Below are 25,231 nucleotides of genomic sequence, written 5' to 3'. Positions count from 1 at the left end.
TAAGGGGCTTAACTCCTTTAATCTGACTGATCATGATTAATGTACACGTTTGTGTCTGAAGAAATACAATTTTTTGTCTTTGTCTTGTCGAACTCAAATTCGTACAATGAAGGCATAGTTACATGAATTGTGTGTAAACCTTATAATAAAAAATTCTTAAAATCATGACAAATAAAGCAAGAAAATTCTTAAAAGACCAGATGAACAGATGAACAGATAAGACTCACAGTTTTCCAGCACAAAATTTAGACGGGCTACAGGAACAATTATTTTTACAGTACCACATCTTCATCAACCAAAAAGAAATAACCGAACATCTAACCTGAAACGGGACGAACAGAAGAACGAACGGACGGACGAACGGACGAAAGAAATCACAGACCGAAAACATAATGCCTTTAAGTTGGGATTAAAAATAACACACATTTTCAACAAGTTTTATAAAAAAGAAGATGTGATATGATTGCCAATGAGACAACTCTCCACAAAAGACCAAAATGACAGTGAAATTAACAACTACAGGTCACCGTACGGCCTTAAACAAAGAGCAAAGCTCATACCGCATACTCACCTTTAAAAGGCCCCGAAATAAGAGTGTAAAACAATTCAAACGAGAAAACTAACGTTTTTAATGTTTATTTTGATCCTATGCATCATCAGCTCAAACGGAAACAACAATAGCTTCAGACAAGGATGTTGACGTACTGAAATATAAATCATTCAAAATAAGTGTGCATATATACAATATGGGAGTGCATTCAGAATAAGTGTGCACATACAAAATAAGTGTGCAAAGAAATAAATGTGCACCTAAAAAATAAGTGTGCAAATAAACGATGAGTGTGCACATGAACAGTATGTGTGCATACAAACAGTATGTGTGCATACGAACAGTATGTGTGCATACAAACAGTATATGTGCACACAAACAATAAGTGTGCATATAATCAATACGGTGCACATAAATAATTAGTGTGGAGTGCATTCAAAATCTAATCTTTATATATGTCAAGATATAAAGTTGTAGAAAATGTAACACATAGCGTAGAAAAGTAGTATAAGATTTAAGAATCGAATGCGCCTTTTGAGATTTTAATGGGGTGTAAAATTGTTGCACAAAGCACATTTTGTAGAAATGTGTGCATTATCGACACTTTTATGGCCCTATCAAATTATTAAAAGATGTATTCATATCTTGTATTTATTATCTTTTAGCTGAGACTATGAACAAATAGTTTGATACATTTTGTATTTCACTTACTTGTGCATTTGTCACGTGTCATTAGAAATATAACTATTGATTTTGATATTTTTTTATGACACGAGATTTTTGCTAGCCAATGAAAACTAACGGATAATAACCGATTCTGATGAAACATACATGTAATGCAATAATTCAAAATTTTGGACTTGATTTACCCAAGTTCAAATTGTTAACAGACATTATATGCGATTTTATATCCTCCCCAATTTCTCTGTCCTATACTTTCGAAAGTGTTTTTTGTTTATAATTGCTTTTTTGGAAACCACATCATCTTATTCTATTTTGATAATGTATCTTATTAAAAATAATAAACAAACGAAAAGAGGATTAAAACAAGAATGAAAGTATTATATAACAATAATTCATTTTAGTCAGACATGATAATAAAATATTGCCAAAACAAACATATCAATGATTGCACTAACTTCAAAGCACATACATTCACTCTGTACGCAAGTTTATTTTATCTGCCATATAACTGTGTTTGCGTATACTTATGATAATTCCCTTATTTAACTTATTTTTCTTGATATGTCTGTAAATAAGGTGTAACAGGTAGAACAGGATGTGCCTACCCTTCTGAAGTACATGTGATCACTCAAAATTATTGATTTGGTTCCTGTTGTCCAGACTTTAATTGTCTATGTTGTGTTTTGTGTACTGTTATTTGTCTGTTTGTCTATTGGTATATTTCTTTTTGAGCTATGGCATTGCCTGTTTACATTCGACTAATGAGTTTGGTATATTTCACTTCTGTTTTGAAAATATATCACCTGAATGCCGAATTACAGATACCATATATTACCTGAATGCCTAACTAGAGACACCATATATTACATCAATGCCGGATTAGATACACCATATATAACCACTATGTCGAACTAGAGACACCATATATTACATCAATGCCGGATTTGATACACCATATATAACCGCTATGTCGAATTAGACACACCATATATGACCTCAATTTTGAACTAGAGACACCATATATGACATCTATGTCGAATTAGACACACCATATATGACCTCAACTTTGAACTAGAGACACTTTATATGACCTTTATGTCGAACTAGACACACCATATATGACCTCAATTCCGAACTAGAAACACCATATATTACATCAATGCCGGATTAGATACACCCTATATAACCACTATGTCGATCTAGAGACACCATATATTACATCAATGCCGGATTAGATACATCATATATAACCGCTATGTCGAATTAGACACACCATATATGACCTCAATTTTGAACTAGAGACACCATATATGACCTCTATGTCGAACTAGACACACCTTATGTGACCTCAATTCTGAAGCAGAGACACCATATATTACCATAATACTGAACTAGACACCATATATTACCTGAATGCCGAACTAGAGACACCTTTCATTTCCTGAATGCCGAACTAGATACACTATATAATACATGAATACTGAACTAGAGACACCATATATTACTTAAATGCCGAACTAGACACCATATATTACCTGAATGCCGAACTAGAGACACCGTACATTACCTGAATGCCGAACTAAATACACCATATATTACCTGAATGCCGAACTAGAGACACCGTACATTTCCTGAATACCGAACTAGATACACTATATAGTACATGAATACTGAACTAGAGACACCATATACCGGTATTACCTAAATGCCGAACTAGACACCACATATTACCTCATTGCCGAACTAGAGACACCATATATTACCTCAAGCCAAACTAGAGACAATTTTTACCTTAATGCCGAACTAGAGATACCATTTCTAGTGGAAGCTGTATAAGGAGGTGATGCTGCTGCATTCTCCCAGATAACTTCACCACCACGTGTTTTGATCACACCACTATGAACTCCGCTTCTACATACGGATGAACTCTAAAAAGGAAATATGTTATGAAGCCAATATTATATTTGAGGACTAAATATTGTCGCAGTTATGCATACTTTGTCTTAATAAGCATGTTTATGTTGTGTTACAGAGGGCAGAGTATAAGTATATGATATTTTACAATACCCGATACATCAAACTGGTTCAGCCCTGCCCCATTCTGTATGTGCCTGTCCCAAGGCAAAAACCTGTAATTTAGTGGTTTTCGTATGCAGTTTAATATTTGTCATTGCAGGGCCTTTTATAGCCGAGCAGTTACTCATTGTTGAAGGTTGTAAGTTGACATATGGCCTTAATTTAAGTTGTATGTTGTGAAGAGTTTTCTCATCGGCATTCATACCGCACCTTCTTTTATAGTTATAAATAAAAACCAACTTTTAATGAGAAATAAAATTCTGATCACATACATGTCTTAGTACGTTTTACAAGTAGCTTTATTGCATAAACTTTCAATTGTTTCTTTATTGTTGAATACAAGAACAAACTGCATTTCGATAAGGTCATTAATAATCGGAAAAGCAATTTCAAATTGTTTAAAATTATCAAATTGAAACGTTTGACGTATATATATGTCTTACCACATCATAGCTATCAGTGCCATAAACAGGTGCTGACGCCAATGGACAATCGTTCGGGCAATGTACTCTGAAAACAAATATGTGTGTCATACAGATACTACTATTTAAACTAAATGTGTCAAAGTGACACGAATGGCCCCGTCCCAAAAAGTTGAATAACCTGCAATTTCAATATAAACACATGTGGACACCAACATGATGGTAGTCTCACAAATCAAAAATCAGCTCAAAATCTGGAGGGAAAAAGAGAAAAAATCTGTATAACTGTGATTTTCAATAATAAAGTCCAAAGCCCGTCATTTCAGGGAAAATAAGCAGAGCTGAACGAAACTTAAGATTGACCTATAACTCATCATGGTTAACTCACATACCAAAAATCACTTCAACATCTGAAGGCGTTTAGAAAAAGTTTGTATAACTGTGATTTTCAACAATTTCTGAAAGTCCAAAGCCTATAATTTCGGCAAAAATTAGTGGAGCAGAACGAAACTTTAACTTGGTCTGTAACTCATCGTGGTTAACTCACATACCAAAAATCAGCCCAATATCTAAAAGCGTTTAGAGAAAAGTCCGTATAATGGTTTGTTGCGGAATGACGGAATGACGGAAAGACGGAATTTCGACTATGTTAAGTCAGTAATGTTTGACAGTGACTTGACTATGTAAAGTCAGTAATGTTTGACAGTGTCTTGACTATGTAAAGTCAGTAATGTTTGACAGTGTCTTGACTATGTTAAGTCAGTAATGTTTGACAGTGTCTTGACTATGTAAAGTCAGTAATGTTTGACAGTGTCTTGACTATGTAAAGTCAGTAATGTTTGACAGTGTCTTAACTACGTGAAGTCAGTAATGTTTGACAGTGTCTTGACTATGTAGCGTCAGTAATGTTTGACAGTGTCTTAACTACGTGAAGTCAGTAATGTTTGACAGTGTCTTGACTATGTAAAGTCAGTAATGTTTGACAGTGTTTTGACTATGTAAAGTCAGTAATGTTTGACAGTGTCTTGACTATGTAAAGTCAGTAATGTTTGACAGTGTCTTGACTATGTAAAGTCAGTAATGTTTGACAGTGTCTTGACTATGTAAAGTCAGTAATGTTTGACAGTGTCTTGACTATGTAAAGTCAGTAATGTTTGACAGTGACTTGACTATGTGAAGTCAGTAATGTTTGACAGTGACTTGACTATGTTAAGTCAGTAATGTTTGACAGTGTCTTGACTATGTAAAGTCAGTAATGTTTGACAGTGTCTTGACTATGTAAAGTCAGTAATGTTTGACAGTGTCTTGACTATGTAAAGTCAGTAATGTTTGACAGTGTATTGACTACGTAAAGTCAGTAATGTTTGACAGTGTCTTAACTATGTGAAGTCGGTAATGTTTGACAGTGTCTTGACTATGTAAAGTCAGTAATGTTTGACAGTGTCTTAACTATGTGAAGTCAGTAATGTTTGACAGTGTCTTGACTATGTAAAGTCAGTAATGTTTGACAGTGTCTTGACTATGTAAAGTCAGTAATGTTTGACAGTGTCTTAACTACGTGAAGTCAGTAATGTTTGACAGTGTCTTGACTATGTAGCGTCAGTAATGTTTGACAGTGTATTGACTATGTAAAGTCAGTAATGTTTGACAGTTTCTTAACTACGTGAAGTCAGTAATGTTTGACAGTGTCTTGACTATGTTAAGTCAGTAATGTTTGACAGTGACTTGACTATGTTAAGTCAGTAATGTTTGACAGTGTCTTAACTATGTAAAGTCAGTAATGTTTGACAGTGTCTTGACTATGTTAAGTCAGTAATGTTTGACAGTGTCTTGACTATGTTAAGTCAGTTATGTTTGACAGTGTCTTGACTATGTTAAGTCAGTAATGTTTGACAGTGTCTTAACTACGTGAAGTCAGTAATGTTTGACAGTGACTTGACTATGTTAAGTCAGTAATGTTTGACAGTGTCTTGACTATGTAAAGTCAGTAATGTTTGACAGTGTCTTGACTATGTAGCGTCAGTAATGATTGACAGTGTCTTAACTACGTGAAGTCAGTAATGTTTGACAGTGACTTGACTATGTAAAGTCAGTAATGTTTGACAGTGTCTTGACTATGTAAAGTCAGTAATGTTTGACAGTGTCTTAACTATGTAAAGTCAGTAATGTTTGACAGTGTCTTGACTATGTAAAGTCAGTAATGTTTGACAGTGTCTTGACTATGTAAAGTCAGTTATGTTTGACAGTGTCTTGACTATGTTAAGTCAGTAATGTTTGACAGTGACTTGACTATGTTAAGTTAGTAATGTTTGACAGTGCCTTGACTATGTTAAGTCAGTAATGTTTGACAGTGTCTTGACTATGTAAAGTCAGTAATGTTTGACAGTGTCTTGACTATGTAAAGTCAGTAATGTTTGACAGTGACTTGACTATGTAAAGTCAGTAATGTTTGACAGTGACTTGACTATGTGAAGTCAGTAATGTTTGACAGTGACTTGACTATGTTAAGTCAGTAATGTTTGACAGTGTCTTGACTATGTAAAGTCAGTAATGTTTGACAGTGTCTTGACTATGTAAAGTCAGTAATGTTTGACAGTGTATTGACTATGTAAAGTCAGTAATGTTTGACAGTGTCTTAACTATGTGAATTCGGTAATGTTTGACAGTGTCTTGACTATGTAAAGTCAGTAATGTTTGACAGTGTCTTAACTATGTGAAGTCAGTAATGTTTGACAGTGTCTTGACTATGTAAAGTCAGTAATGTTTGACAGTGTCTTGACTATGTAAAGTCAGTAATGTTTGACAGTGTCTTAACTACGTGAAGTCAGTAATGTTTGACAGTGTCTTGACTATGTAGCGTCAGTAATGTTTGACAGTGTATTGACTATGTAAAGTCAGTAATGTTTGACAGTTTCTTGACTATGTTAAGTCAGTAATGTTTGACAGTGTCTTAACTACGTGAAGTCAGTAATGTTTGACAGTGTCTTGACTATGTTAAGTCAGTAATGTTTGACAGTGACTTGACTATGTTAAGTCAGTAATGTTTGACAGTGTCTTAACTATGTAAAGTCAGTAATGTTTGACAGTGTCTTGACTATGTTAAGTCAGTAATGTTTGACAGTGTCTTGACTATGTTAAGTCAGTTATGTTTGACAGTGTCTTGACTATGTTAAGTCAGTAATGTTTGACAGTGTCTTAACTACGTGAAGTCAGTAATGTTTGACAGTGACTTGACTATGTTAAGTCAGTAATGTTTGACAGTGTCTTGACTATGTAAAGTCAGTAATGTTTGACAGTGTCTTGACTATGTAGCGTCAGTAATGATTGACAGTGTCTTAACTACGTGAAGTCAGTAATGTTTGACAGTGACTTGACTATGTAAAGTCAGTAATGTTTGACAGTGTCTTGACTATGTAAAGTCAGTAATGTTTGACAGTGTCTTAACTATGTAAAGTCAGTAATGTTTGACAGTGTCTTGACTATGTAAAGTCAGTAATGTTTGACAGTGTCTTGACTATGTAAAGTCAGTTATGTTTGACAGTGTCTTGACTATGTTAAGTCAGTAATGTTTGACAGTGACTTGACTATGTTAAGTCAGTAATGTTTGACAGTGTCTTGACTATGTTAAGTCAGTAATGTTTGACAGTGTCTTGACTATGTAAAGTCAGTAATGTTTGACAGTGTATTGACTATGTAAAGTCAGTAATGTTTGACAGTGTCTTGACTATGTAAAGTCAGTAATGTTTGACAGTGTATTGACTATGTAAAGTCAGTAATGTTTGACAGTGTCTTAACTATGTGAAGTCAGTAATGTTTGACAGTGTCTTGACTATGTAAAGTCAGTAATGTTTGACAGTGACTTGACTATGTAAAGTCAGTAATGTTTGACAGTGTCTTGACTATGTTAAGTCAGTAATGTTTGACAGTGTCTTGACTATGTTAAGTCAGTAATGTTTGACAGTGTCTTGACTATGTTAAGTCAGTAATGTTTGACCGTGTCTTAACTATGTGAAGTCAGTAATGTTTGACAGTGTCTTGACTATGTAAAGTCAGTAATGTTTGACAGTGTCTTGACTATGTAAAGTCAGTAATGTTGACTATGTTAAGTCAGTAATGTTTGACAGTCTCTTGACAGTGACTTGACTATGTTAAGTCAGTAATGTTTGACAGTGTCTTGACTATGTTAAGTCAGTAATGTTTGACAGTGTCTTGACTATGTTAAGTCAGTAATGTTTGACAGTGTCTTGACTATGTAAAGTCAGTAATGTTTGACAGTGTATTGACTATGTAAAGTCAGTAATGTTTGACAGTGTCTTGACTATGTTAAGTCAGTAATGTTTGACAGTGTCTTGACTATGTAAAGTCATTAATGTTTGACAGTGTATTGACTATGTAAAGTCAGTAATGTTTGACAGTGTCTTAACTATGTGAAGTCAGTAATGTTTGACAGTGTCTTGACTATGTAAAGTCAGTAATGTTTGACAGTGTCTTAACTATGTGAAGTCAGTAATGTTTGACAGTGACTGGACTATGTAAAGTCAGTAATGTTTGACAGTGTCTTGACTATGTAAAGTCAGTAATGTTTGACAGTGTCTTGACTATGTAAAGTCAGTAATATTTGACAGTGTCTTGACTATGTTAAGTCAGTTATGTTTGACAGTGTCTTGACTATGTTAAGTCAGTAATGTTTGACAGTGTCTTAACTATGTGAAGTCAGTAATGTTTGACAGTGTCTTGACTATGTAAAGTCAGTAATGTTTGACAGTGTCTTGACTATGTTAAGTCAGTAATGTTTGACAGTGTCTTAACTATGTGAAGTCAGTAATGTTTGACAGTGTCTTGACTATGTAAAGTCAGTAATGTTTGACAGTGTCTTGACTATGTAGCGTCAGTAATGATTGACAGTGTCTTAACTACGTGAAGTCAGTAATGTTTGACAGTGACTTGACTATGTAAAGTCAGTAATGTTTGACAGTGTCTTGACTATGTAAAGTCAGTAATGTTTGACAGTGTCTTAACTATGTAAAGTCAGTAATGTTTGACAGTGTCTTGACTATGTAAAGTCAGTAATGTTTGACAGTGTCTTGACTATGTAAAGTCAGTTATGTTTGACAGTGTCTTGACTATGTAAAGTCAGTAATGTTTGACAGTGACTTGACTATGTTAAGTCAGTAATGTTTGACAGTGTCTTGACTATGTTAAGTCAGTAATGTTTGACAGTGTCTTGACTATGTAAAGTCAGTAATGTTTGACAGTGTATTGACTATGTAAAGTCAGTAATGTTTGACAGTGTCTTGACTATGTTAAGTCAGTAATGTTTGACAGTGTCTTGACTATGAAAAGTCAGTAATGTTTGACAGTGTATTGACTATGTGAAGTCAGTAATGTTTGACAGTGTCTTAACTATGTGAAGTCAGTAATGTTTGACAGTGTCTTGACTATGTAAAGTCAGTAATGTTTGACAGTGTCTTAACTATGTGAAGTCAGTAATGTTTGACAGTGACTTGACTATGTAAAGTCAGTAATGTTTGACAGTGTCTTGACTATGTAAAGTCAGTAATGTTTGACAGTGTCTTGACTATGTAAAGTCAGTAATATTTGACAGTGTCTTGACTATGTTAAGTCAGTAATGTTTGACAGTGTCTTGACTATGTTAAGTCAGTAATGTTTGACAGTGTCTTAACTATGTGAAGTCAGTAATGTTTGACAGTGTCTTGACTATGTAAAGTCAGTAATGTTTGACAGTGTCTTGACTATGTAAAGTCAGTAATGTTTGACAGTGTCTTGACTATGTTAAGTCAGTAATGTTTGACAGTGACTTGACTATGTTAAGTCAGTAATGTTTGACAGTGTCTTGACTATGTTAAGTCAGTAATGTTTGACAGTGTCTTGACTATGTTAAGTCAGTAATGTTTGACAGTGACTTGACTATGTTAAGTCAGTAATGTTTGACAGTCTCTTGACAGTGACTTGACTATGTTAAGTCAGTAATGTTTGACAGTGTCTTGACTATGTTAAGTCAGTAATGTTTGACAGTGTCTTGACTATGTTAAGTCAGTAATGTTTGACAGTGTCTTGACTATGTAATGTCAGTAATGTTTGACAGTGTATTGACTATGTAAAGTCAGTAATGTTTGACAGTGTCTTCACTATGTTAAGTCAGTAATGTTTGACAGTGTCTTGACTATGTAAAGTCAGTAATGTTTGACAGTGTATTGACTATGTGAAGTCAGTAATGTTTGACAGTGTCTTAACTATGTGAAGTCAGTAATGTTTGACAGTGTCTTGACTATGTAAAGTCAGTAATGTTTGACAGTGTCTTAACTATGTGAAGTCAGTAATGTTTGACAGTGACTGGACTATGTAAAGTCAGTAATGTTTGACAGTGTCTTGACTATGTAAAGTCAGTAATGTTTGACAGTGTCTTGACTATGTAAAGTCAGTAATATTTGACAGTGTCTTGACTATGTTAAGTCAGTAATGTTTGACAGTGTCTTGACTATGTTAAGTCAGTAATGTTTGACCGTGTCTTAACTATGTGAAGTCAGTAATGTTTGACAGTGTCTTGACTATGTTAAGTCAGTAATGTTTGACAGTGTCTTGACTATGTTAAGTCAGTAATGTTTGACAGTGTCTTAACTATGTGAAGTCAGTAATGTTTGACAGTGTCTTGACTATGTAAAGTCAGTAATGTTTGACAGTGTCTTGACTATGTTAAGTCAGTAATGTTTGACAGTGTCTTGACTATGTAAAGTCAGTAATGTTTGACAGTGTCTTGACTATGTTAAGTCAGTAATGTTTGACAGTGTCTTAACTATGTGAAGTCAGTAATGTTTGACAGTGTCTTGACTATGTTAAGTCAGTAATGTTTGACAGTGTCTTGACTATGTTAAGTCAGTAATGTTTGACAGTGTCTTGACTATGTTAAGTCAGTAATGTTTGACAGTGTCTTAACTATGTGAAGTCAGTAATGTTTGACAGTGTCTTGACTATGTAAAGTCAGTAATGTTTGACAGTGTCTTAACTATGTGAAGTCAGTAATGTTTGACAGTGACTGGACTATGTAAAGTCAGTAATGTTTGACAGTGTCTTGACTATGTAAAGTCAGTAATATTTGACAGTGTCTTGACTATGTTAAGTCAGTAATGTTTGACAGTGTCTTGACTATGTTAAGTCAGTAATGTTTGACAGTGTCTTAACTATGTGAAGTCAGTAATGTTTGACAGTGTCTTGACTATGTAAAGTCAGTAATATTTGACAGTGTCTTGACTATGTTAAGTCAGTAATGTTTGACAGTGTCTTAACTATGTGAAGTCAGTAATGTTTGACAGTGTCTTAACTATGTGAAGTCAGTAATGTTTGACAGTGTCTTGACTATGTAAAGTCAGTAATGTTTGACAGTGTCTTGACTATGTTAAGTCAGTAATGTTTGACAGTGTCTTAACTATGTGAAGTCAGTAATGTTTGACAGTGTCTTGACTATGTAAAGTCAGTAATGTTTGACAGTGTCTTAATAATGTTGTCCTGTACCTATCATCAACTTCTTAAAGTTCAATTATTTATCAAGTCTTCCCTTGGTAAGGTTAAAAAACAAATGTCAGAATGTTAGATGGACCTGTCCTGATAGTTATCAAAAGTACCAGGATTATAATTTTATACGCCAGACGCGCGTTTCGTCTACATAAGACTCATCAGTGACGCTCAGATCAAAATAGTTAAAAAGCCAAACAAATACAAAGTTGAAGAGCTGAGTCAGGAATTAGAAGGTCGGTAGTTGTCGTTTGTTGATTCGGGTTATAATCGTTTCTCATTTCTCGTTTTTTTAATATAGATTAGATCGTTGGTTTTCCCTTTTTAATGGTTTTACACTTGTTATTTAAGAAACCCTTTATAGCTTGCTGTTCTGTGTGAGCCACAGCTCTGTGTTAAAGACCGTACTTTTACCTACAATTTTATAAATTGTGACTTGGATGGAGAGTTCTCTCATTGGCACTCATACCACATCATCGTATGTCTCTTTAATAAAACAAATAGAATCTGGTTAAATAGATTGTATTTGAATTTCAGACTCAACGTACCGTTTCTCCATTAACAACCAGGTTAACAATTAATTGCCTCTAGAATAAAATGAATTTAAACCTTAGGACTAACTACGAAAGAAAATTCGTTAACCGGTGTCGAAGAGTAAACCAAGAAAAAATAGATCACGGAACAATCATATTCAAGTATTGGAAGATATACAAATCACTTCAGAATTACTAGTATTGCATTTAATCAGATATTAACTATATTCATAAAACAGAAGCTATTTAAGGTGTTAGACCTTGGTTTAGGGAGATAACTCTTTAAATCAGTTATGTGTTTGTAAAAGTCAAGTTTCATCAACGTATGTTAAGCATTTACCTGAAACAGATTGAAAATAATCTGTGTAACATAGAAGCTTAGAATCTATTTATGAAAATGGTTGACACAAACGTACTGATGATTTTAAGAGTTATTTCCCTTAACCTAGGTTTACCTCCATAATTTAAACAAAGTACGAGTTCAAACAAATTTCAAATCTTCCAAAACTTAGAATTTTGGAGATTTTGGTTCATTCTAAAGCACTATTTTTATCATAGGCGATGTTAAGTTTAAAAAAAAAATGACGCATTGAAACTGTCAGAAAAGTTCACTTGTGTTAAGTGCCAGTCTTTGTAAGAATCAGGCAATTTAGGTAAAAATCAAAACATGATCAGAAAAAAAACCATCGAGCTAATCATTCTATTTAATACTAACCATCATCCTGAGTTAAAAATAATTAGTCTTTCGTTTGTGTGTGTCTAGTAATATCAAATAACTTGGTTAGAAAATTGGTTAGAATGATAGCAAATTATAGCAAATTACAGAGTTATCTCCCCTCATTTGTTAATTTCTAGTGCATTTCAACCAAATTATATCTTCTATTACCAGAACATAAAACAGAAATGAATGTTATTTTTGTGCATAACTTTATATTATAAACTGAAATCAATGTCAAATTGGGTGGGGTTTTTTGGTCATGTTTTCATCACTGCCTGATTCCTAGGCAGACTGGCACTTAATAACATTAGCATAGTATATCTTCAAAGTCTGCCTGATTTTTTTTAAAACCATTCAATGTTAAATCATTGTATGGAATATTATACGCAAAATATTGAATAATAGCAGCAGGATTTAATAGCTTGCTATATAAATGTTTAAATTGTCTCACCCACACATTAGCTCGCATGGTAAAAACACGGAATCACAAGTAACGGTTCCCTTGTCTTCATATACTGAAAAAATATCCAATGATGAAAACTGTACAATGTGTGTAACAATAAAATTAACACAATATTAGTATTTTTATTGTATTTAGTTGCAGTTTCAAAGAAATGCATAAGAACTGAATTTTCAAGTACATTTTCTATTCTGTTATAATAAATATATATAAATTGCACTGTCATGAACGATACCAGGATTGCGTTCAATATCATAGATGATATGTAGCGCTACCTAGATTTTGGCTATTGAATGTATAACTAGCCTAGTCGCTGAATAGATCTAGATAGCCCCAAATATTCATGATTTCTAAGGAAGCCAAAATTCTATATATTTGACATCCTTTTTTTTTAGGCTAGCTACGTAGCATATTGTTAAACATAAATAGATTTAATATCACGGATATAGCGGACAACTAGATGCTACGGTATTGAACGCAACCCAGGTGTAAATGGAGGTTAACGGAATGTAAAATTTAGAACGGAAATATGGAATATGTCAACGAGACAACAATCCGACCATATAGAAGAAAACAACCCAGGTCAAAAATGTGTCTGCAACTCAGCGAGAAAATCCAGCACACGGAGAAATGATGTAGATCAGCTATCAACACTTCTCTTTGCAATCTAGAGAAACCGTTCGTATTTGGAAAAAGCAATTAATTGGAGAAAACCAATACTGCATTAAAGTTAAGTTCAACACCTTGTCTCGAAAGCTATAGTTAATGAAACGACCATTTACATTCAAGGGGGGATTTATGTTTTTCCTACAACAAATATTCTGATTCCAATTTGATATAGAAAAAAATATATAGTAGTCAAACAGTTGACAAAAAAGAATATTCTGAATCAAGATTTTCCCCATATTTTTATAATGTAACTCCCCCTTTTTTGAAGTTAAATGATTGATCCCTTAGCTTATTTATCTCCTATTATTAGACATACCTACAGCTGTTCTATTGGCAGAACCAAGGTTATTAGACGCAACACACATGTAATTCCCAAGGTCGTTAGGTGACGATACACCTAGGACCAGTAGAGTTCTGTCCGGAAGTATGATGTGTTTACCGTCCTTGACAACTGGTGCCCCGTTGTGATACCACTGAACGTTCAAAGGGGATTCCCCAGTAGCCTCGCAGTCGATTCCAAAGTTGGTGGTAGATTTGCCAACAGCAATGTGTTTTGTTTTGATCTTAACGACGGGTGATTCTAAATATAGAAACAAACAAACATTTATCTAGTTAATTAGGAAAAATAAAGTCTCAACAAAATGTTTTTCTGATACCGTTTTTCTAATTGGATTTTTTATATAAAAGTAACGTTTGATAAATGCGTATATCAAGAGTTTATCATTATTAACTCTACATCACTATTTAAAAACTACATGTATGAATAAAAAAAAAACATCTAAAGATACAGAATTGTATGCAGTAACATGAATATCTTTTGATTTTTTGAACATATAAGTTGAATTCTTGAATATATTTTTTAATTTTGAATCTTTACTATAAGATAAGTAACTTTCAGATTTTGATCCAAGAGTAAAACAAATTCATTAAAAAATTATCTTAATATATAATAAATAAAATAGTTTTGAGAAAGAGTTTTTTGGCTTCAGGGGTAATAAAACAAATAAGAGAGTTAACTCTTGGAAAGTCAACTGAATTTTGTTTTTATTATATAATAAAAGTAAGGAAAATTCAAGCTTCTCAATGATCAAAATTAGTATTTGGGTCATTTAAAAAAAATGTCGAATTTTGAAATTGAAAAAAATATTAAAAGTTACTTATTCAAACAACCCTCTACATAAGCAAATCAAAACACGCAGTACTTTAAAGAACAACATATTAAAAGATGCAATCTTAATGATGTCATACAAGAATATCTTGAAACATATTTTGATCGGTGGTACAATATTTTGTCTATCCTGTTACCATTTTCAAAAGAAATTTTGGGGTATTAAGAAAAGGTTCAAAAAAATGTTAAGCTTGTTTTACGTAGTCTATTAGATGGTTTTTAAGAGAATAAACTTCTATATATATTCATTCTGTAAAATAATAGATTGTTTTCCAATTTTCCAGGTTGTACTGAAAAATGCCTCTAAAAATTGGTTTTCAAAAGTTGTAAAAATTACCACCATTAATGCAAATCTAAGATAGCAATTTATATTGTTCGGCATTTTTCACCCTTTCAAATAAACCCAACATCAAGTAAATCCATCATAGGTTAGTTTACTTTTCTCTTTATTTCATTGGTAACAGGAACGTACGTTTCTGATATATCACTATATGAAAGTCTATCCTGTTATCTTTTTGTCTATCATGTTACCGATATCAGTATTGCACCTGCAAATGCTTAATTGGGAAGATTAAGACGTTATAGATGAGTTCAAACAATGAAACATTTCGTTTTGCACCTATATGCTAAGATAAAAAAAATTAACGACGTTTCGTCTACAATTGTCTATCCTGTTACTGTAACCATAGCAACCATAGTAACAGGATAGACATAACAGGATAGACAAATTTCTTCGTTTTTGATTGCTGTTGTGAAATAACTACTCCCTTTGGTGAAATGATTATGGTTTTCTATTGTGAATTCGGTTTCCAACACGTTATTGCAGTTTTTACAAGCATACTGTTGGTGTAATTAATCAAAATTGTTGGTTACAGCATAGACATGAAAAAGTACACTCTATTTTTTTCACTAAATGTCTTGAAATTTCTTTTCTCTACAATGTCGTTCAAGAAACGAGGCGTTTTAAATGTAAAGATTACTTTGCGGCTGATTTTAGTAGCGGTAACAGGATGAACATGAACCTCCTGTACGTTGATTGAATTTAGTTTGTAGATAATATGTTACATACAATGATAAGGAAGCTACGATTTTTCGTTAGAGTAAAAATAAACGTTCTTAAAAAATCTCTTTTGCAGATATCAAGGCGATCAGTAAATCGGAAAAAAATCATTTGAATTGTGTTTTTCTGACACTGTACGCACACAAATACCCCCAAAATTGGCCTTATATGCAGTTTAATCTGATCAAAATAGATGTTAGGTGTGTTTATTATTAATGTTCTGAATCACAAATCCGACAAGCTTTCATTTAAACCATTACAACTGAAATTTCAATTAGAAATAAAAATTTTAGCATGGGTGTACTGAAAATTTGACATTTTTTTAAAATGACCCATTTGTCAAACTGTTATACATCTAATAAAATTATTCCTGTTTATAAAATTTTAAAGAATATATTTTGGTTTGATTGTTTGGAAATGTTTTAGTCAAAGTATTCGGTATCCTCTTAGTTTAAACAATATTTATTCAGATAAATCAACATTAAACATATTATACAATGAAATAATATTAAGGATTCAGAAACAAGCAATTTGCTTTTACAAATCTGTCTCCCTTTACAGACATAATACACTTATTGAACAATACATAAATAAAAATACTGGCATGCTCTGTAATAAATATATGAATATGAAAAAGGTGAAAAAGGAATCCTCTTATTAAAAGGACAAGAGTGTACGAACCTTTTACTTGTAACAGTACCGTGAATGTATCGGTTCCGAATACATTAGTAGCAGTACATTGGTATGGTCCTTGGTCTTTCTTTTCAACATTGATCATAACTAGATCTTTGTCTTTGTTCTCGTATATATTATTAACGTTAGGCTGCAAAAAATATAGACTTTAACTGATGGTTGACTGACGGAAATATATGAGCGTCCGGATAGGGTATTCTTCATTTTAACCATTACTCTTCTCTATTGTATTTATTTCTACACCCCAGTATTCTATATTCTATATTTAAGGTCTTTCCTTTTTCAAAAGGGAAAGACCTTACTGTATTTCTTCTGTTTATTATTATTATTTTTGTCTATTTTCCTTAATTTTCTATATTTTTGTTCTTAAGGTGGTACCTAACACTACAGGGAGATAACTCTGTTGAATTAGCTGAACGTTTTAATTGCGTTGTGTTGTTAAGGGAATCTCAAGCTTCTCAATGATCAAAATAAGTTTTTGTCAAACTGCTATATAACCAGTGTAATTTTTCTGATAAAACGGTTGGTTCAAATTTTTTGAAATTTTTATATTTTTGTAAAAGGGTCAAAGTAAATGCTTTGTAAAAATTTTAAGAAAATTAAACGAGCCAAATTAATTTTAGTTAAAGTATTGGGTACCACCTTAATTCTGCACCTTTTGCTCAATTTTTGCGTCTGGCGTACTAAATTATAATCCTGGTACCTTTGTTAACTATGTATTCTCTATTATGTAAATACCAATCCAGACCGCCATATGATACTTGTCTTTTAAAAAATAGGGGCTTAGAAATGGAGTAACTACATTAAAATATGGACATAAAAACAGGCTGTATTACAATCCTTCTGGCCATCTAAAAGCTAAAATCACTCAGCAGAAATACACTGTATACTAGTACGAAGATCATGCTACTTACGACGATAGTTACTTATCAAATTGAGTGAGATTGTGAGACGTCAATGAGACAATATTTCAAACGACAATTATGAGCGAAGTGTCAACGTACGTTCTTCAACACTATAGACAGTGACTGTACAACGTCAAGCTCAAAGTCGATAAGAGTATATATCAACATTTTGCGTCTAAAAAAGACCATTTGATTGTAACAAAATTTACCGATTATGGTGACTTGAGGAACACCAGGATCACTCAGATTGCAATTCTACCTTGACAAGTAAGTTTGTATTTAGCCTATAGAATACTTATTTAGCCTTGAGAATTGAAAGGTCAGTTTATCCCAGTCATACAATAGAAGTTTACCTATAAGGGTCAGAATGGGGTTTACAGAGAATACATGTATGTAATAGCAACAAATAAAAAGAGAATAGAGAAAATGAACAACAAAATAAAGAATAGAGAATAATTTAATGGGGTGCAAAAGTATAAAGAATAATTGTGCAAAATAAAAGTTACTTTAGGTAACTGTAATGCAATACTGATAATATAATGATCAATGTACAGAATTCATAAATAATCTTGTGAAGAAAGACTAAATAGTAAAATCAATTTCATGAGAATTTTACAGAATGAGAGTTATCTTAAGGCTACTAAAAGAAAAATGCCGTAAAAATTTAAAGAATACAGATATTAAAAAAACCCATGCAGGTCCTCATGTCATTTACATTGTCAAAACATAGGACACATCTAGTCAAACTGGTTTTAAACTAGACATCTAGTCAAACTGGTTTGGTATAACTGACTGTTTCTTGCCATATATGTCTATTTCACAGTGACCTTATGTGTTTGTGTTAAAAGTACATTGCACTGTCATATTTATTGATTTTCTGTTGGGACATGACCTACATTGTTAACATGCAAAACAGTGGCTTGAGATTTCAACTGATATTAGTATAATAAATTAATATTTTGAATTTTATATCCTAGTTGATGTTTTTTTTTGGGGGGACCAAGATGTTTTCTTCATTCTTGTTCACATTATGATTTTTTTTAACCTTCAATGCACGTTTAAAGATAGAAAAAATTTCAGCTCTCATTTAAAATATTTTGCACCTAAATAATAATCTGTCAGATTTGGTGTAAACAAAAAACAAGAATGTAATAGATAATCTGCATGCATAGTCTATTTCTATAAAGTTAAGCAGATAGTTTTTTTTATATCTGAAAAAAAACTACCATGTAAAGAAATATGCCATTAAAAGGCTAAAAATAACCCCAAAAATTCAACATTAACAGATTTTCAACAATTTAATTAAGATGCACAAAGTTTTTTAAGTATATATTGGTCAGAATATAGGGTTCTTTTGTACTTTAAACAATATCACAATAACAATAAAGTGACCTAAATTTTGGACAAGGTAAATGGCATGAAGCCAAATTTATCAACTTCTATTGTATGAATGGGATAAACTGAACTTTCAATTCTCAAGGCTAAATAAGTATTTTATAGGCTAAATACAAACTTACCTATCAAGGTAGAATTGTAATCTGAGTGATACCGGGGTTACTCAAGTCACCATAATAGGATGTGGTTCCAACAAGTCTTACCGGTGGAGACCACGTTGTTATGAAACTTACATGTGGAGACCGCGTTGTTTTTATGTATCTTACATGTAGAGACCATGTGCTTATTTTTAAACTGACTGGTGGAGACCAAGTAGTTGCTATGAAACTTAATGTTGGAGACCACGTGGTTGTTTGAAAATTATAGCGCTTGAGTCCACATTGTTGTTATGAAACTAACAGCGTCTGACGGATCAAATTATAAGCCTGGTACTTTTGATAACTATTTACAGGTGGAGAAAACATGGTTGTTACGATACTTACCGTTGGAGACCACGTGGTTGTTATGTAATTTGTACATGTGGAGACCATGTGCTTGTTTTTAAACTGACTGGTGAAGACCACGTTGTTGTTATGAATCTTAATGTTGGAGACCACGTGGTTGTGGTGAAAAATATCGTGCTGGAGTCCACATAGTTGTTATGAAACTTACAGGGTCTGACGTATCAAATTATAAGCCTGGTACCTTTGATAACTATGTGCAGGTGGTGAAAACATGGTTGTTACAATACTTACCGGTGGAGACCACGAGGTTGTGGGTTTCGGCTCTCCTACAGCATTGCAGTGAATTATTTTAGTTTCCCCTGCTACAGCAGTGATAACACTTGGCATTTGTACCTTTGGAGGGCCTTTAAAGTAGCAATACATCATGAACTATATTATTTATTATGGTGATATATTTTTATTCGTTGAAACCATCTTTCTTCATCAAATTCGTGCTATTTGGATTCGGTATGTACTACACATTTAATTTCGTAAGAACTTTGCCATCGTCAACATCTTAGCTACATTTACTTTATGAACTACTAGCATTGTCAAATTAAATAAAACGACAAAAGTCATTATGAATGATTGAACCGACTTAGTTTAAACTTATCAGTACTGAGTCATCTTCCTCTTTGCCGGTGAAACAAAGAAAAAAAAATGTTTCATGCATGAAAAATACGCAAATACAGCCCGATAAATCGATTATATAGATGTACGCGTATTGATATTTGTAGATTATTATTATCGTTGGTTATCTCAACGAGATCGATTTTCTTGCTTGAGCCGGTACGGATTACCAATAATAATCTGTTTATCGCTATTTGACCTAATTTCATTTGCAATGGCACGTGCACCCTTAGTTTCTAGCGATAACTTTTTAGATCACTCTACTGTGCTGAGAAAGGAAATAATCAGCCAGTAAGATCAAACGAAAATTTCTTAAAATAGCGATAATGTTTAATATTAGTTGCTGGACACAACATGAAGCTTTTGTCGATTATTCTCTTTTCTGTAAACCTCATGCACACCCTCATTTAACAACAATGATGTTTAACTTCAATCTGTAATAATAATATCAACAAAAACATAAAACAAAATACTGAAGCTATCGATTAAATTAATATGTTAGGATTTGGTAAAATACTTAAGGGTCCGACAAAAATATGAACAGTGCATTACATGGATTAAATAAATATGTAAGCTGCTATCATTTCTTATAGTAGGGTGCCCAATCAACAAATGTTATCGATTGTCCTTAACGGAATAACACACGGCTATATTTTATATCACTGGAAATAGGAGAAGAAACCTCATCGAAATATCGTTGTCGTCGTTGTCTGTCGTGGTCACGTTTTTTTTTAAATCAGGGTCAAAGGTCAAAGCAAAAATTTCAGAAAAATGCACAGTCACTTTTAGATAGCTGGTTTCTCCTACATATATGCGTTTGGAGCAAAATAAAACAAAAACTAATTTATAGAAATATATCTTTTGTATCTGCATTTAAAACTTATTTTATATTTTTATCCCCAAAAATGACTTTAGATTGACTTTTTTGCATATAGGGTGCACATTTGAAATTTTCAAAGAGCTGTTAAATAACAGTAACCTTGACCTATTTCAAATTCTAAATTTGAAAAATTTGAAATTTTTGTATTTAATTCATTACAAGTAATATCTAAAGATTTTTTTTAGATCTTAACTTTAATAATTTTTCGAAAACAAAATGTGTTTTTCACGTCTTTTGATAGTCCGGTGTTCTTCAATTTCTAGGTAAATACCAAACTTCTGTTATTGGTTGTGAAAGATGATTTGTTTTGAAATCTGTGTAACATTAACGTCAAACTTGATTGAATATGAAGCTCTGTCTATAGCTTTGCTTTACAGAAGTAAAAATTAGTGCAAACGGAGAAAAAGGGGGGTTAAAGTTATAAGAAAACGTCTATTAGAAATAGGTAAAACACACCATTCTACATTTACAGATGACTCAACAATTGGCTATGCTGTTTACAAGTATTCCAAAAATAAAATAATGTACAGCACAGATGTATTTTACAAACAATTGTAAACAAAAAAGGCGTGAGAAACCAAAGGGACATTATAAAATAAAGACAAGCTGACAACACCATTGCAAAAACACGAAAAAAAAGAACAAATGCAAATAGAAAATTATGATCGAAGCTGGAATTTCCTACTACGTTGAATGATCTCCTGTGGTTTAAGCCCACCAACCACGGCCAGGTCAGAGACCATATGGCAGGATTTTTTTTACATATCTTTCCCCACGAGATAGATTATTACTATATCTCCAACGATTTCAAAATTGAGTAGATGTTATATTTATTGTTTAGAAAAGATTATGGACTGCTTAATTTTCATTCAATAGCTAGCAATGATTCATAAGGTACAAACAGAAAAATGAAATATTATACATCTACATTTGTACATCTTCGTAGTCATCAATGTTTCTAACTGCAATTAGACGAGTATTTGCATTTTGACAAACATCATTTGCCTGACATGGGCATAAATCAGTACATGACAGATTTTGTTTGAAACAAATGCAAACTTATCTTGCAGAAATTCATATGACATCTGACCTTTGAGATAGAAAGGAACAAGTCATTCTTCTTTTCCTATCCTAAATTAAGAGGAGAATGTAGTATATTTTTGCTATATGGGTAGACATCAAATTTATGTCTGAAGCTATTATTACATATTATTTAAAAGTAAATTTACAAGGACGAAGTTTGACAAGGGAGAATTATAAATTGTAAAATTGACAATGGAAATGGGGAATGTACCAAAAAGACCACAACCCGACCATAGAACAGACAATTTAAGCCAATATTACGCTCAATTTGTTTAGGTCACAATTATCTATTTTGATTTTTGACTTGAATTCATTCAGCGTAACAACAAGATCTCGAGCTGCGTCCATAGATTCATAGATGTCACAATAAGAAAGGTTTGACAAATCGGAAAAATCATCTGAGTTTTCCTTTCAGACTAAAAAACAGCGCGTTTACCGATCCTAAACAGGGATGACCTTGTATCGCATCATGTTAAAACATGTGCGCCTGGTAGAATGTTACAGATGACAAACCCAAGACTTTTACATATTTCGTGGACAGGCATATAGCGGCGAAAATCTTGTGTGCAAGTTTAAATGCCTGTTTGAAAACATAGCTCATGTGTATGCTGCATGGAGGAGAAGTAATGAACGCATAAGATCAGAACATCTGTATCTTGTGACTTTATTATTATCCTACCCTATATGCCTTTTACACCGAACTCTTTATCTACATGAATAGCATGTAAAATCATGCGAGTATCTACTTCATCGAGCGTACAAAATGATTCTTAAAACCTAATACTCCTTCTGAGCAGAATTGGGGTCCTTGGAAGTGCTAGCTAGATAAATGACGCTTGGAATATACTAAAATATACATGACCTTTCCGTGTTCCAAGACCCTCGATAACGCTTTTGTTTGTGCTAATTTCTCGCATATTAATAAGCAATTCAGTTATTAAGAACCCTGACATATAACTAACACACGTATTTCATTCCTACTTTGTTTAGGACTTGATGGGCATAGTTTAACAGGACTGTGTGCCATATTCCGGGTCTGAAACGCGACCAAAGGATTTCATTTGTATATTACAATTACAACAAAAACTCAATTAAAAAAAAAACAATTAAAAATAAAAAAACCAACAAAAAAAATATCTAAGAATTGAATGCTTCTTTTTGTAACTTCATTGGGGTGTGAAAGCGTTGACCGAAGTACATTTTGTATGAAGCGCACGGTCAACGCTTTTACAACCCTATGAAGTTACAAAAAGAAGCAATAAATACTTATAATTACATTTTTTTAGCAATGATCATGAAAACGCGAATTTTATTATTGTTTTATTTAATTCACCTGTGCACTTTATTGTGGGACCACGTGTTATAATGAATGAAAAGTTTTATTGAGCAATGCAATTGCTCTCGGAATAACACGTGATGTGCAGTTATCCAATCAGAATTAAGTATCATAATGAAAAATACATCTATTAGGGACGACATCAAAAGTTCAATGAAGGATAAAAAACTTAATTCACATAGTTTTTCACTGACCCCCACACCCCTCCTCTTAACTTAATTTGGGGAAAATTGATTGACCAATAGGGATATATGTAAAATCGATTTTAGATTAACAAAACTTGCAACAATGTTGAACCCCCATCCCCAAAATATTTGATTTAAGTTTTTTTTTTTATCCTACATCGATCTTTTGATGACGTCCCTAAAACAAAACAACGATCTTCAAAATAACTCGACTATTCAAAACATGCATATCGACCATACAACAAGTAAAAAGAGAAATGAAGTAAGTGACAATTGTCCTAGTTAATGACCTGATAGTGTAAGCTACAAAACCATTAACGGCACGAGAAAAGGCGTGTTTGAATCCAGGCAGTATTATCACTAAATTTGTGTTTTGAATTACTATTTTCTTCTCACCGATTAACATTACACAAAATGTATTTGGCACACATATGAACCATGTCTTATTGATGAAATCAGAGTAAAAATCTTGTGAAAGTTACACGCAATAAATTTTCTTTCGTTCAAAATGTGACAAATTTCAGCTAAAAAAATAGTCTTACAAAAATCATGAAATACTTACACTTACATTATATAAATCTTTTCAGCTTTTGTTATATGATAAATTTAATTTTTAAGTTAGATGATCAGTATCATTTGAACAAATAACACAGAAAGCAATAATTTTATTTTTCGTGTTGAAGAAAAAAGTAAGATCACAAAAATACTGAACTTAGAGGAAAATCAATTCGGAAAGTCCATAATCACATGGCAAAATCAAAAAACAAAACGCATCAAAAACGAATGGACAAGAACTGTCATATTCCTGACTTGGTACAGGCATTTTCAAATGTAGAAAATGGTGGATTAAACCTGGTTTTATAGCGCTAACCCTCTCACTTTGATGACAGTCTCGTCAAATTCCGTTATATTTACATTGATGCGTAAACTAAACAGACACAATAAATAAAATAATCAAAATATGGGTACATCAGTTATCAATCGTATAAAAATTTAAAAGGGACAATTTAACAGAACACAAAAACATCTATCTACAAACACATTCATTGATTTGTGTGTCTGACGTCAGAATTTTTTTATACGTCACATAAATTTGTCGTTCAATGTGCATGCAAACAATTTTAAATTTTAAATAGGCAATGTTAGCATGTAGGGTTAATAAATCAAAAGTATGTAAGAAAAATATCAGAAATAGACCGAGATTGAAAATAGACCAAAAGTTGTATTTAGAATTAAATGGCCTGTATGAAAAAAGTAAAATCACAAAAATACTGAACTTAGAGGAAGATCAATTGGGAAAGTCCATAATCACATGGCAAAATCAAATAACAAAACGCATCAAAAACGAATGGACAAAAACTGTCATATTCCTGACTTGGTACTATTAGTTACATAGTGTGCTAGTGACGTAATACGGTATATATGGGTCAGTAAATTCCATTACGTCACTAGCACACTATCCCCATATGAAATTTACTGACCCCATATATACCGTATTACGTCACTAGCACACTATGTAACGAATTTATCTTACCGACTATCTTAACGTGTGAAATTAAGACTAGTCATTTTCAAAATGAGCAAGTCTTCAATACTGTAAATATTATTGATCCTATGAAAACAGATGCCAACAATAACGTCTTGTAACGTTTAAATGTGTTTTATGAATTTATTTCAATCTTAATCGTCAATTTCTTCGTCTGTTGGAATTTTTAAGATTTTTTCTCAGTACCGTTTTGTTTTTATAGAGGGACATAACACCATTACTAACC

At 32.8% G+C, this 25,231-nt stretch overlaps 1 protein-coding gene across 3 annotated transcripts in view; it reads right to left on the bottom strand.

The window, feature by feature from the left end:
• Positions 1 to 651: 651 nt before the first annotated feature.
• The window catches only part of LOC139495632 (uncharacterized), a 47,560-nt gene continuing 22,980 nt past the window's right edge, over positions 652 to 25,231 (bottom strand). For 2 of the 3 annotated variants that reach the window (XM_071283923.1, XM_071283924.1), the window contains exons 9-15: positions 19,598 to 19,710; positions 16,552 to 16,693; positions 13,959 to 14,222; positions 12,965 to 13,028; positions 3,754 to 3,820; positions 3,026 to 3,162; positions 652 to 704 (exon numbers count right to left, since the gene is read on the bottom strand). In XM_071283923.1, coding sequence (XP_071140024.1) covers positions 662 to 704; positions 3,026 to 3,162; positions 3,754 to 3,820; positions 12,965 to 13,028; positions 13,959 to 14,222; positions 16,552 to 16,693; positions 19,598 to 19,710 — 830 coding nt within the window. In that variant the 3' untranslated portion in view covers positions 652 to 661. The remainder of the gene's footprint in view (positions 705 to 3,025; positions 3,163 to 3,753; positions 3,821 to 12,964; positions 13,029 to 13,958; positions 14,223 to 16,551; positions 16,694 to 19,597; positions 19,711 to 25,231) is intronic. The other variant, XR_011657414.1, reaches the window with a different exon arrangement.

The sequence above is a fragment of the Mytilus edulis genome, chromosome 11 (assembly GCF_963676685.1).
Source record: "Mytilus edulis chromosome 11, xbMytEdul2.2, whole genome shotgun sequence".
In the NCBI taxonomy this organism is placed as follows: Eukaryota; Metazoa; Mollusca; class Bivalvia; order Mytilida; family Mytilidae; genus Mytilus; species Mytilus edulis.
This window is presented reverse-complemented; position numbering and strand designations above follow the sequence as displayed.